Source organism: Hemitrygon akajei, chromosome 5 (genome assembly GCF_048418815.1).
Source record: "Hemitrygon akajei chromosome 5, sHemAka1.3, whole genome shotgun sequence".
Lineage (NCBI taxonomy): Eukaryota > Metazoa > Chordata > Chondrichthyes > Myliobatiformes > Dasyatidae > Hemitrygon > Hemitrygon akajei.
Window position 1 is genome coordinate 158,058,243 of NC_133128.1, and position 14,888 is coordinate 158,073,130.

Below are 14,888 nucleotides of genomic sequence, written 5' to 3' on the forward strand. Positions count from 1 at the left end.
AGGTGTATTTAAATAGATTCAAAAATCATCATCCTATGAAAAAGGTGTCAAAACTTTGGAATAGTTAGTTGGTCACCAGATTATCCAAAGGTTCACATCCCTCTGAATAAAGAATCCCACATTATTTAGCCCCATATGGCCAATCCTTAATTGCCTGTAACAGCTATTTTGGGATTTCACAACCAAGGAAATATCTTTGCATCATCTTCCCAATTATGGCTTTTATACATTTCATTGTAAGTTGAGAAGTCAGACATAAAATGAAAATAAAATATAATCTAGTTTGCAAAAATACTACTGATTTCTAAAGGTATTTTTAAAGCAAAATTTGAGGCAAAAGAGAAGGTCACTTTCAAATATAATGCCATTTCCATCACTAAAACTTCATAAGAAATCACCAAATATTCATAGAGGCCAGTGTATCTTATTAACACCATCTTCCAATCAATTCTGGCGGATGCAGATCAGGTTGAATGTGCTCTGTAGATCCAGTTTGGTGAAGATCTCGGTCCAACAGAGTGCTTGGAATGTGCTATTCATCAAGGGAACAGAGTTGCGGTTCTTAATGGTGATTTTCTTGAGTCTATGCAGGGACAGAGACAACCACCCTTACTTTTGTCAAAGAAGAATCCTGCACTGGCTGAGGACGGGGACTGTCGAATGAAGCCATGCTGTAGCACTTCGGTGATGCTCCTGTCTTAGGTTGCAGGAGGAGAGAGGGAGAACAAACAACCTTAGGAAGGAGAGGTCAATCGTGCAGTTGTGTGCTCTAAGAGGCAGCAAGATGCTGGCTTCTCTTTTATTGAAGGTGACGTTCAAGTTGTGGTATTCCTGTGGAAGTTTGGTAAGGTCAAAGGATTCCTCTGTCTCCAAGGATTTACAGGGTGAAGTCAACTGTGGTTGCAGGTAGGTGGGTCCTCAACTCAGAAGCAAATCAGATGACCAAGCAAATTGCGAGTTATGATTGGACAGCCAGGGGTGACCCAAAATGAGAGGAGTAATGGACAAGTCAGTAAGGAGGAATAAGATGGATTCTTGGTGGTCTCCGATACTCATGTGCACAAGCTATGTGCATTCTCTGACCATCCCAGACACAAAAGACATCTATCAATGGACCTGAAGCAGAATGGGTGAGAGGTAGGCTTGGTAGGGAGTCCAAACTGCACCCACAGATTCCAGTCCAGAAAGTTACCTGTAACAACAGAATCCACCAGGGCCTCCTGTGTGTGTAGAGCTGACAGGATGTGGAGGACAAAGAGACTGAGTTAGACCATGGTACTGGAACAACGGGCTGTGGGGGAGTTACCAAATAGAAGGCACCTCACCACCATCTGGCGGTGCCATTTCCCAGGTGCAGTGGGCATTTGATATATGGGTGCTCTACAGCAAACACACAAGTTGAGCTTCCACTGATGCTCACGCTCTTGGTGGATTAAGGAAGCTCTCCCTAACTGCACAGATTCTGGAGGCATTGCTGAGGAGGGTCCTGCAGCCTGAAACAGTTCTGAAAATGGAGCTGGGGTTCTGATCTAGAGGGCCATTCCATAAGATGGGTGTTGAGGCTTTCAAGATCGGAGGGTATCTCGCGGGTAGTTAGCTCATCTTTTAAGTGCTCCGAGAAGCCCTGATGGTAATCGGTCAGCAGCAATTCTGCACTCTTTTGCGGGGGTCCTGAATTCCACAGTGCAATCCAGCGCCAAGTGTGAGCCTTGACACAGGCAAAGTATCTGATCTGCTACCTCTTTTATACTTCCCAGACCTCTGAAAACCTGCCACAACTCTGCAGTGAACTCCTCACATTAATTGCAGATGGTGGTTTTATCGTCCCAGTTAGTGCCAGCTCAGGTCAGAGCTCACCCAGTCGAGAGAGGATGGAGGCAACCTCAGCTCTGTCTGTACATTATAGAGATGGACAGAACTCCAAGTGAAAGACACACCAGGACAGGGAGTTGTGGCATCGAACTGGGGATCCTTCGAGGTGTTCGGGCACTGGAATCCAGGGCTCCAAGGGAGGAGGTTGACTGGTGTGGGGTTGCTGTAGTGAGACACAGAAGTGCCTGAGAGTGGTTAGTAGAAGGTCAATAAATTTGTGCTACTCTACTAGGTCAATCACTGGTTCAGCTATCATGTCAAGAAATGTAGAGGAGGTTTGGCCCAAAAGCAGAGCAGCAGAGACAATTCAGCAATGAATGGTAACTTTAATAATAGACTGCAAAATTACAAGCCATGAGGAGCCACAAAGCAAAAGGGAACAAAAACTGTACACCATAGGCAACAAGGTAACTGAAGGCTAGAAGCAACTGGATGAGGCTGGCTGGTTCATATGAGTGAAACAGGGACTATGGATGAGAGCTGGGTTTAAATAGGCTGCAGGTGATGAGATGGAAATGAGAAGCAGGTGACTCCTGTTAGCTGGGTGGAGATCGAAAGATGCCTGCTACTGCAGGCCTGAAAGCTGTGGCACTACAATGTCACTTTTGTGCCAGTTTTATGCATATAACCTTTGTAAATCTGGTACCACGTCAGTTATATAATGACAGCAAAATATACCAACCCCTCAAGAACTGGCAAAATATCCAAAGATACAGAAACCACAACACTACTAATAAGTGGGGCTGACTTCAGTAGCCCCAAGAAAGGGATGGTGGGGCTATGTTGTGAGATTAATCTGAGCCACTATTTACGAGGAGTTTGTACATTCTCCCAGTGACCCACATCAGTTTCCTCTGGGTGCTCTGGTTTCCTCCCACTGTCCAAAGTGGTTGATAGGTTAATTGGTCATTGCAAGCTAAAGTTAAATCAGGGGATTGCTGGGCAGTGCAGCTCAAAGGACTGGACAGGCATATTCTGCATGGTATTTCAATAAATACATTCTTTACAAAACATGATAGTTATAATTACAAAGGTTACAATGTCCAGCCAATGCTATCAGTACCACTAAGGAGATGCATGTTTCGGCAGGGAACCCAAATTTGAGCAGCTACTGAATTTGCAATAAGTTTGATAGTGAAGCATATTGCAGGTGTACGGATGGCTGTTCTCCATGAGGATATTCTTGCTGAAGTACAGATGCTTATTAACTATTACTCACTGGGACTGAGGTTGGACAATTGCACCTTTCACATACTGGACAAACAAGCCATTGAGTTTCAGTTCATTTCTCTCTCCGCCCTCATCTAGCAACTTGCCCTGATCTATGCTGCCTCTGCTTTCCCTTTCAGTCACACTACTGCACTCCCAGGGCACTGCCATTATGCATCAGTTCGGGACCATCTGTTTCATGCTGATGCCCGAGGTCAGAATAAAATCATTCAGAGATTGACAGTCCACTCTCAATAGGTTTCAGCGTAAAAAAAACCAAGCACTTAGACAATTGTAGCAGCAGCTGGTGTGAATCGATTAGCAGCCAACTAGTTAGTAGCTGATAATCCTTTTAAAAGCACTAATGGAATCAAAGTTGCAGGGCCCAGGCCTGAGAGTGTGGAAAGAGCCGACATTAGGCCATAATAAGCGAACTTGGGGCAGAATCGAAGTGGCAGGGCCCAGACCCAAGAGAGAGGAACAAGTTGATGTTTGGCTGAATTAACCACAGAGCCAGACTGAAAAGGTCGGGGTGTCAGGGTCACAGGCAAGGGATAGGCTGGTGTTCAGCTCGCTCCTCTGTGAGGTTTACTCATCTCTACGCTAAACTGAGGCTGTGGCCTGCAACCAACCTGCTCCTGGACAGGTTGTAGAAATGAACAGTCTTCATGGCTATGGACTCACTTTTGTGATCTTTGGCTCTGAGTGTTACTTGTTTAACTTTTATTGTATGCACAATTTGTTCTTTTTTCACACATTGGATGTTTGATGATCTTTTTTAAAGGGTTTATTGGGTTTCCTTGTTTTTGTGACTACTTGTAAGAAGATTAATTTCAAGGTTGTATATAGTATACATACATTGATAATAAATGTACGTTAATCTTTAAAAGAGGGTTCATCCTGAAGTTAAATGTGCATTCTATCACGAGTGATTAAAATGGATATCTGGAAAATTGTCACTGCATATTGTTTGGTATTATGCCTTCTCAGAGTACCTCTGAAGGACAAAGCTGGAGGCACACTCTTGCCCTCAGTGACCATACTTTGTGATACGCCCATCAGATATCTGTACACACTGTACACACTATCTTGAAACTGAAATGACATCTGTAGTATCAGATCAAAACTACACACTATGGATCTAAATTCTGCAGCCAAAAAACCTTTAGCTGAACAAGGCGTACTGACAACAGTTCATAATTTTTAAAAGAGAACAGCATGTTACCAGTAGAAAAAAAGAGGAACATGTTTTACTTCATGCAACCCCAGAAGAATTGCCCCCAGTCATTTCATTAATACTGTCTTGTCACTGCATTTAACTAGTTTAATTTTAAAATAAACATATCATTGATTTCTTACTAGGATTTCTTTCCCACCAAGCCTTCGATTACCAGTCCTTTTTAATTACTGCTAACCCTCAGGGTCTTTAACATGAATCACATATGTGACTATGTACAGGCCTACACTCTCTGCACACACTCACTCAATCTGCCTATATGATGCTCTGAAGCACTTAAGAATGCCTTAAATGGTAAGGCAGTTTCTTTGTTGGGAAACTGGCGCTTCAGGCCCTGTTCATTTCCTGTATTGCAATCCTATTCCAGACTCACAGCTGTGTGAGCAAGTTGAGCATAATTCTGAAGGCAAGAATTTGCTTGCAAATAATCACGTAGAGTCTAAAAAGGGATTTTAAGTCATTTCAATAAAATTTCTAAATCAGTACCTACTCTTATCACTTACAATGCACAACTTAGTATGGTGCTATGGAAGGTATAATAAATTCAGTACCACTATTTTCTATCTTTGACCCCCAACTTTGAAGCACTCAAGGAGTTCAGTTGTGCAGCCACAGCTTCCTGAAGCCTCCCAAGCAGTACAATGTTAGAGTGATGAATGGGACCCAGGTTAGACTTGATACACTCCAGCAACTTTGTTCATGTGAATAGATAGGAATGGCTCTCAGACAGACATGTTTCAGGTAATTTAAAGAGTTAATTAATTCAATTATAAGGATAATGATTTTCTACTGTCCTAATCTGATTTAATGCTTTAAAAAAAATTTTAAACACTATCATTTAACAATTTGATATAAAGATTTTAATAAACAAAAGGTTTTGAATATTTTTCTATGTGTGAGAATGTTTGCAACGTTTAGAAACACTGAAGTTTTTAAATAATTTGGATAACTGGTAAATCCAGTAAAGTGACTGAGGAATTCTGGGTGTGGTCTTCGACACTTACTCTGCTCAGGCCCTGTGCTGTATAGGGTGACATTGGTCAGCAGCTGGCTTTGGACAGTATATTGCGCTAGAGGTGTGGGAGTGGGAACAGGAAGGGCAGTGGGCTTGCCTCCCTCTGAGATGTGGCAGGATGATATTGTACGTGCTTCATGAGCTGTATGTAGTTAGTTTCCTTTCCCTGCTTCTCCTCCATTACCCTGTAAGTTTTTTCTGCTAGTCTTGATTGCTATTGTTGAAACTGTTCCGATTTATCAGTTGTTTTCTAATCTGAACATCTTATTGGGCAAAATAACCTACACATCACCATTGATATTTTTACCAATCACCTCTCGTACATAAAAACAGTTTGCTCTTACTTTATCTAAATTCCTTACAATATTAAAACAGCTATTTTGAATACAGTGGACTATAGTTAACTGGGGCACATCAGGACCAGTACATTTTGGCTCAATTAAGAGGCTGCCCCAAGTTGCCGGTTTCATGGAAATAGACAAACCACTGTTTAATTGAGTTACAAATTATGTGTTTAAATGAAATGTAGAACAAATTGAAACACTATTAATACTACTACAGTATTAGTTTTTTTTTAAAAACCTGTACGGGAGAGTTTTTAAAAAGTGGAAAAGTTTTTGCACTGGGTCAGTTCCACTCTCTCAACCTTGGAAGTTCGGGTCCAGTGCTACAAAGTTGCCATAACTGGGGTTTCTTGATCACAGTGTTTGACCATGACTACTTCTGTGCCATGACATATCCCTTCACTCTCCACAGACAGCTTCAGAACTGCCTGTTGAATCTCACTGTACAAATGAGAAAATCTGCAGATGTCGGAAATCCGAGCAACACACACAAAATGCTGGAGGAACTCAGCAGGCCAGGCAGCATCTATGGAAAAAAGTGCAGTCAACGTTTCAGGCCAAGATTCTCCATCAGGACTGGAGAAGAAAAGAAGTCAGAGTAAGAAGGTGAGGGGAGGGGAGGGGAGGAAGAACACAAGGTGAAAGGTCAAACCGGGAGAGGCAAAGTTAAAAACTGCGAAGTTGACCAGTGAAAGAGATTTAGGGCTGGAGAAGAGGGAATCCAATAGGAGAGGACAAAAGGCCATGGAAGAAAGTGGGATGAGCACCAGAGGAAGGCAATGGGTAGGTAAGAAGACAGGTGAGAGAAGGAAATGGGAATGGGGAATGGAGAAGAAGTGGCATTGGGGGGGAGAGACATTACCAAAAGTCTGAGAAACAGATGTTCATGTCATCAGGTTGGAGGCTGCCCATACAGAATACAATGTATTGCTCCTCCGACCCGAGTGTGGCCTAATCGCAACAATAGAAGAGGCCATAGACTGACTGACATATTGAAATGGGAATGGGCAGTGGTATTAAAATGGGTGGCCATTGGGAGATCCTGCTTTTCCTGGTGGACGGAGCGTAAGTGCTCACTGATGCAGGCATGAACGTTGATTTCTCACACTTCCAGTAATAACACCCACCCCCACCTTCACCATACTCCATTCTCATTTCCCTCTCTCACCTTATCTGCTTACCCACCCATCACCCCCCTCCGGTGCTCCTCCCCTTTTCTTTTTTCTATGGTATTCCGTCCTCTCCAATCAGAATCCCCCTTCTCCAGGCATGTATTTTTCACCAATCAACTTCCCAGCTCTTTACTTCACCCATCCCCCCTCCCAGTTTCAGCTATCTCCTTGTGGTTCTTCCTCTCCTCCACCCACCTTCATACTCCTCATCTTTTTTTCCCCAGTCCTGATGAAGAGTCCCTGACCAAAACGCTGACTGTACGCTTTTCCATAGATGCTGTTTGGCCTGCTGAGTTCCTCCAGCATTTTGTGTGTGTTGCTTAGATTTCCAGTATCTGCAGATTTTCTCTTGTTAATGTAGATAATAGACTGCTTTCATACAATTTTTGACTATTGCATCTATCCAAATCGTTCAAGATGATTGTCGATATCTTCAAATTCTTTGTAATTCCTAACTTATTGAAGTAGTGAAATTATTTCATTTTCACTCCCAGCTGTCTCTGGCATCTCAAAGTTCAAAGTTTAAAGTACATTTATGGTCAAAGTATGTATACATTATACAAATTTGAAATTCGTCTCCTTACAGACAGCCACAAAACAAGAAACACAACAAAAACCATTAAAAAAAAGTCACCCACAAATGCCCAATGTGCAGGGGGGGTGGGTGTGGAATAAAAATCAATCAAACAACACAGATCGAAGGTGAGCCCTCAGACACGAAGCCACTGCAGTCGGAGCAGGACTACAGCTTCAGCCTCAGTGCAGCAAAGAGTGGAGCCAATGTTGTGGGGCAGTGAGCAGAACCAGCCTAACCATCGCCTCTGGTTCCACACTCTGCTTTTTCAATCAATCTGGCCCAGCGTTTAAATCATCCAAACATCTGGTCATTCCTCACTCTAAGACCCGGACCCTGTCTCTTCAATACGCTCTAGGCCTGGACCTGCTGCCACCTTTTGACCTGTTACAAGACCTTTCCAAATCAGCCTGGTGATTAGATTGATCCAACCCCACTCTCGGCTTAGGTGGATGGGCCCCGAATCTGCCTATCCTTTGCTTTGACTTTTCTCTGCATCACTCTCCCTGACTTCATTTTGAACATGCCTCGACCTCACTCTGACCATCTCACACCTGCACGCTTTGACCCTCGAATCAGCCTCACCTTCACTCACCTTTTCATTGTCTGCAATGATCGTTTACCATAATATTTTATCAAAAAGGTTTTATTAATAAAGTATTTAGATGTATTTATTGTCTTGGAACTGCCAGTAAGCAGTCAGTTGCCCTCAGAAGTGCCACCTTAAACCAGATACCTGAATGCTTGAAACCACAGTGAGCAAAAAAGTTCTGAATTCTCTTACTGCTTATTTCTCGCCAACTATCAGTGATAATAATCACTGATTTTTAAACAGAAGCACATGCAACTGACGCTATTTAAAAACATTTGTTCTAAGTGTGGTGTAGTATCTATTGGCCACGCAAATGCACATGTTTGATGCTAGTTAGAAATTGTTTGGCAACAGTCTCCTGTCCCAATTTAAGTGGCATAGAGTCACAAATAAATAAAGGGAACCCTGGCTATTTTCTCAATTAGTTTATGCTCTTCAAGAGTTGTCCCAAATAAGCTGTTGCCCCAATTAACCATAATCCACTGTATACCTTTACCCTTCTTTACTCAAAGGAGAACCATACAATGGTACTCTTTTAGACCTGGGACCACTCTGGTAAATAATACAGTGCCCTTTTCCCATCCTTCCTTAAGTATAGTACCCAGAATTGAACAAAATAATCTAGCTTGTGTTTGGCATAACTTCCTGAGTTTTTGTATACAGGTTCTATTTATAAAGTATAAGTCCTAATTTGTTATTAATTCCTTTGTCAACATTTAGAAATTTGTATACAAATAACCTTGGTACCTTTCTTTTGCATCCAGTTTAAAAGTGAACACTTCAGTATTATGCTGTTGTTTCGTTCTTCTGATTAAAATATGCCTTACTCTCCTCTGCACTGAATTCTGTTTGCCTTCCCACTTTTCCACTCCTGTTTCTGACACCTTGCTGTCAACTACTATCTTCTTCAATATTTACTGTACTTCCAAGTTTCATGCTGTTTGCAAACTTGGACACAGTAACCTGTAACACTACAGTTCCAATGCACCAAAAGCAGTGTTGACCTTGTACTGGACCTTGAGGCAAGCAGATTTACCTCACCAGTCTATAAAGAAACACCTTTTCATCACAACTCTTTGCTTATTATCTCATTGCCACAGGAATTTGAATCCCATACAGGAATTAAAATTTGACAAGTTTTGGAGAACATGTCACTCACATTTATTCTTAATGTGCTTGATAACTGAAAGAGGGAATGATGGTGGTGGGTAGAGGGGAGTGCCCATGTCCTTGTTTACATATATATCCTCCCCATCCCAGTGCTGTGCAACTTCCTGCTTAATCAATTATATACATTCGCTACAATCACATTCTTTTCCAATAGCAACACACACAAAATGCCCAAAGAACTCAGCAGATGAGGCAGCATCTATGGAAAAGAGTAAACAGTCGTTGTTTCAGGCCAAGACCCTTCAACAGGACTTATCCACTAGCTTCAGTTTTATGGTATATACTTGTAATTGTCATTACCATTAGAACACTAATGACCTTCATTAATGCAGCAGTAAGCAGCAGCTTGACAACTCAGACTACCCTTTTTGCGAAAATCAATCTACTATTAGCATCTTTGAAAACTGAGAAAAATTAATTGGGCCTGAATTCTGGAAAATGACATAAAAATTTATACTTATTATCAAGTCAACCCTGATCACAGCACCGCATATCAACATTTTCTGAAAATCCTATTAGCACACTTTGGAATGAAAAGTTGGAATTTAACAAGCAAAAAAAAATCAGCTGTAAATAATGCAACCCTCATGAATACATGGTGTGTGAATTCCTCCTTTATTTTATTGGGCTATTAAAACCAAAGTCTGACGTGATTCAAATAGTTATCATTGATACCAATTTTGCATTCCAAACTTGAGTAAATGTAACTGGAGATTTTTTTTTTATCTTGAAAATGTAATGGATTGTATATATGAAAATATACAAAGTTATTTTAACCTAGCTTTCAAGTTATCATTGGATATGGTAGTTTTACATTCTATGAGATCTCACATAGATGTCTAATTGATGTCAGAATGGAGAGTCAAAAAAGATTTCTGATACTTTTGTGACAGCTGGTTGCAACCAAAGAAGTATTTCCAAAGAGCACTCACTCTTGTAACGTGGGAAATATTGCTGTCAATTTGCACATAGCAAGATTTATCAAATATCAACATAAGAATGATCAGATTTACTATTTTTTCCTGCTACTAATTAAGGGTTATGGATTGGTCACCTTACAAAGGAAGGATGAAGAGATAACAAGATCCACTTGACCTTTTATGGTGACCTTAGTTCAACATACCATTCCCTCACTCCCCAATCCCAGCCCATTGGACTACAATTCCTCAGCACCTATTGACTCAGAGGCAAGACTGGTACAAAATAAGCCATTTAACCTTATGAACTGAAACTGTAGTTTTTGAAGTGGGAGCATTTTGAAAGACTATAGAACAAGTATGATGGGCTAAGTAAGCACTTTGTATGCAGTATCATTCCATGATTGCTATTGTTACCAGCTACAGTACTAGCCTTCTTCAAAAGGAAAATTGCACAATTCACCAGAAGAATTTCAAGATTTCAAAATGCAGTCACACACCTCAGTTCCTGGCACGACTGGAATGATACCTGTCTATGCAGGCCTGGATGATTCTCATCAGGTCACATCGAATGTGTTCTTATATGCTGCAATTATAATATTTCAGGGAGCTGCTGTCTGAATAGCTTCATATCCTTCTATATAGAAACAATTCAATGCTATACAGTATATTGTGTTGTACTTTAATATCATACATTAACAATGACATGTTAATGTACGTGTAAAGAAAATGCATTTTAAATGGGCAGCATGGAACTTCATGCGGCATAGTATTTACACTGTGCACTTGGTAAAAACTCTCAGGTGATCCAGTTTATTTGCTTCCAATTATTCTGACTACATCTGCCGAGAACATCTAACTGAACTAAGCACATCTAGTCAGCACAGTGTGTTCTGGGAGTGGATATTCTGTTCATTAAATCTGTGCACCACGAACCACAGTCTTCAGCAATATAGAAATGTTTGGTCCAGTCCACAGGAAACTAAATGTCCTATTAATCACAATGAAAAGGTACTATTTAGTTCACTGTTAGTAAGTGAAAGCTTTGCATGTGATTGCTTAAAAATATTTGTGAGATTAATGCCTTTTCATATTCTAGCAGGACAAGAACTCAGATAATTCAATGTGCACAGGACAGGAAGAACAGAGGCAGATGTGCACACAGACAATAAAGAGGAATAATGCATTTTTCAGAAATGAATACAATCCATTGACTTTCCAGATACTAAGTTCTTCAGATGTAAGATAAACTGGATCCTGTTTTTTTATTGTTATACATTTTCCTTTATAGGATATTTTTCACAGAATAATGATATAAATTATAGTTCAGAATCGCATATATTTTGAGGAAGAATTAAGGGCTGCCATTAATTCAGTCTTTCTCTGGTTTCAGTAATAAGTTTGAATAAATGTCCAATAAGTATTTAATCTTCTTTCACTGCTCACTTATGTCTCCCCAATTGCTTAGTGGCCCAGAGAAAAGTACAGCTTCAGCTTTGTTAAAGATGCCACATAAATGCAGGAAGTTACCATCACGTTTCAATATAACTACCACCTTGAAATCCTTACCTGCAACCACACAACATGGAGCCTATTCTTAATTCAAAGTGTTTCAGTAATTTTTGAGGGCAAACATTTCCTTTAAATTACCAGATTATTCACAATCATTATTCCTTTGGTCACTAAAGTGTCAAAGCAACTAACAACATTACTAATAAAATTAACATGTTCAATCAAAGTAGGAACCCATCCATCCAAAAAGGCTTCAAACTTCAGGGTCCGTATTGTATTGAACTGAGAGGAATAAAAGATCCTGAAATCCTTCCGTCAGTGGAAGTGATACATTATCTGTGATGTATATTCCCGGTAAATATCTTTGACCCCACAGTTCTTCAGTCTGTTGATAAAAGTTTTGCTCAAAATATTGCAGTTTGTTATAGGCATCTAAAAGTGATCTGTGCTTTCTATTATCTCTTTATCATACAACTCTGTACTTCACAGCACATGAACCTCGCCAATTTAAAATCATCTTAAGTTCAAACAAAACATCAGATGATTGTGATTTAACACGTTGTTTTTATTTGGGAGAATTACTTACAGTTGCTGATAACACCACCAAGTGGGTCGCCTTTAAAGTCAAATTCAATATCCATATACTTTCCCTGTGAAATAGAAATGCTTGGTTGAAACCTGTGGTGAAAGTGATGCAACAGAAAGTTTAAACAAAGTCCAAACCTGTCTCAGAGTGATAGTGGTGAATATAGAGTCATATAGTATGGAAAAGGCCCACTGGCCCAACTTGTCCATGCAACTGTGGTGCCCAGTGAGGTCTAAACCCCTGCCTTCTAAACCCCTCCTACACACGTACTTATCTCGGTGACTTTCTAAACATCGCTAATGTGTTCACCTCAACCACAAGCATAAATCTGTGCTGACTGTCCCTAATCATACACTGTCTCTCCAAATGTCAGCCCCTCAAAAACCACTCCAGCAATTTACTGGTGTCAGAGTCATGTGATGGGTTGGAGAGGGACAGGATAGAACAAAAGTATGCTATTCATAAATATGATTAATAATAATTTCAATTGTGTTCTTTTATTCTATATTGCAGGTATTCTCACAATGAATTGAAAGATTTCTTACAAAAGAAGACAATACGTTATATTTATTGTTTTCTTTCATAATTGACTACATAACGTAAAAGAAGTCCTGAGCTCACTGCAGAATCTATGGACATTATATGGTAGCAGGGGCCCTTATCACAGCTTAGAAAGTATAAAGAAAACATGTAGGTTAGTAACACAAAGTCTGAAAAATCATACCTGCTAGTTGAACCCATAACTTCTGAAAGATGTGTCATATCAAACAATGTGATCAGACATTGTGTGAAATGTTCATGTAGCACAATCAAACCATAAAAAAGATGAAATGGAAGATCTGGCATCTGGCATAGAGTAATTTTCTAATCTCAAATACCACAGAATTAACCTAACCATGTCTACAATTGACTTTAGAGATTAAAATCTTGCACTGTTTATTGGTTTCAGAGATGAAAACAAACATGTTTTTTGATTTAAAAAAATACCAAAATATTCTGATGTAAAAGCCAAGAGAAAATTCAGAACTTACACTAAAAATAAAAATTACTTACAAATCTGGAAGAATTGTCATTCCTCACTGTTTTGGCATTTCCAAAGGCTGGTGGAAAAGGGGAAACAAAGGGAATAAACCTTAGGCCTTTGCTTCATACCACAAAATGAAAATAGGAACCAACCACTGTCTTGTGCAATTCATTGTTATAATCTCATCCCAAGCTTTTATAAAGCATCATTCATTTCCTTTTCATTTGATCAGCTGAAAACATAATTCACATTCTTCTACAATTCAATATCAAGGAAGGAATAAAATATGAACTAGATGAGCTTCAGAAATAAATAGCAGATGCATCAGGAACTAGGCTGAATGTACCCTTGTATGATTGGGTGCCAGATTTAATGCTGGCATTCCATCTTATTTTACCGTCATTAACAGTTTTTGTCACACTATTATCAAATTAAATGGCTTTCCAGGCTATTTCAGAGGAATTATGCTGCAAGCACATTGTTTAGATTTTCAAGTTTCCTTCTCTAAACAGATGTAGAGAATGAGATCAGGTTCTCCTGATCAGTAATTCCATTATCACTAATTCCATTACTGATACCAGATATGCATTTATTAACCATTAAACTAGATTATAGTGGGTCATGAGTCTATTCTTCTGATCACTACTATAGCATAACCAATATGCTACCTTTGCCATAGCTTTCACATCTTAAATTCAGTTGTAAGAACACTACAGCACAGAAACAGGCCATTTGTCCCATCTAGTCCATGCTGAACTATTAATCTGCCTAGTCCCATTGATCCGCACCCAGGCCATAGCCCTCTATACCCCTCCCTTCCAGGTACCTAACCAGATTAATATTAAATATTAAAAATAAACCCAAATCCACCACTTCCGCTGGCAGTTCATTCCACACTCCCATCACTCTCTCATTGAGGAAGTTACCCCCTCCCCCCAGTTCCCTTAAACATTTCACCTTTCATTATTAACCCATGACCCCTAGTTCTAGTCTCTCAAAGCCTCAGTGGAAAAAGCCTGCTTGCATTTACCCTACCTATACCCCTCATAACTTTGTATACTTCCATCAAATCTCTGCCTGTTTGTCAATGGAAACTCTAGAATTTTCCTGTGGACTGAAACCATGATTCAATGGCACCACAAGGTAAGTCTCACATGACAGAACATTGAAACCAAATAATAAAATGGACTGCATCGTGGTTATTGTCAGTATAAGTGTAAGATGAATTAGCATTATCTGATAAGGATTTCTTTATACTTAGTCTCATAACAATAATCTTCCCTATTAAAGCAAGATAATGTGTTAAATATTCTTGAACTTACCCTCAAGCACAGGGTTTGATTGTAGCAGTTGCTCCTTAACTTGATTGACCTCTGCTCCCTTGCCACAAACAGCAGCAACATAGGACATAACCAACTTGCTTGCCTCTGGAGAAATGAAGAATTCTTTTAGTAATCTGACCCACTGTCAAAATAGTAGGTAGCTCTTAACGCAACATATTTGAAAACTCAAAGAATACAAGCGTCTATGTGTAAAATTATCTGTCCAATCCAGAAAATGATTCAGCTATATTTGTGCAAAGCATCTAGATAAGACATCTAATCTTTGTTGGATTCATTATTGTTTATCATCTATGGGGAAGGCTTCACGAGTAAACCCCAAGG

At 39.9% G+C, this 14,888-nt stretch overlaps 1 protein-coding gene across 3 annotated transcripts in view; it reads right to left on the bottom strand.

Annotated features, from left to right (window-relative positions):
* myo1b (myosin IB) overlaps positions 1 to 14,888 on the bottom strand; it is a 271,540-nt gene that overhangs the window by 116,334 nt on the left and 140,318 nt on the right. For all 3 annotated transcript variants that reach the window (XM_073046966.1, XM_073046967.1, XM_073046968.1), the window contains exons 5-7: positions 14,547 to 14,651; positions 13,254 to 13,300; positions 12,201 to 12,264 (exon numbers count right to left, since the gene is read on the bottom strand). In XM_073046966.1, the coding sequence (XP_072903067.1) occupies positions 12,201 to 12,264; positions 13,254 to 13,300; positions 14,547 to 14,651 (216 nt within the window). The remainder of the gene's footprint in view (positions 1 to 12,200; positions 12,265 to 13,253; positions 13,301 to 14,546; positions 14,652 to 14,888) is intronic.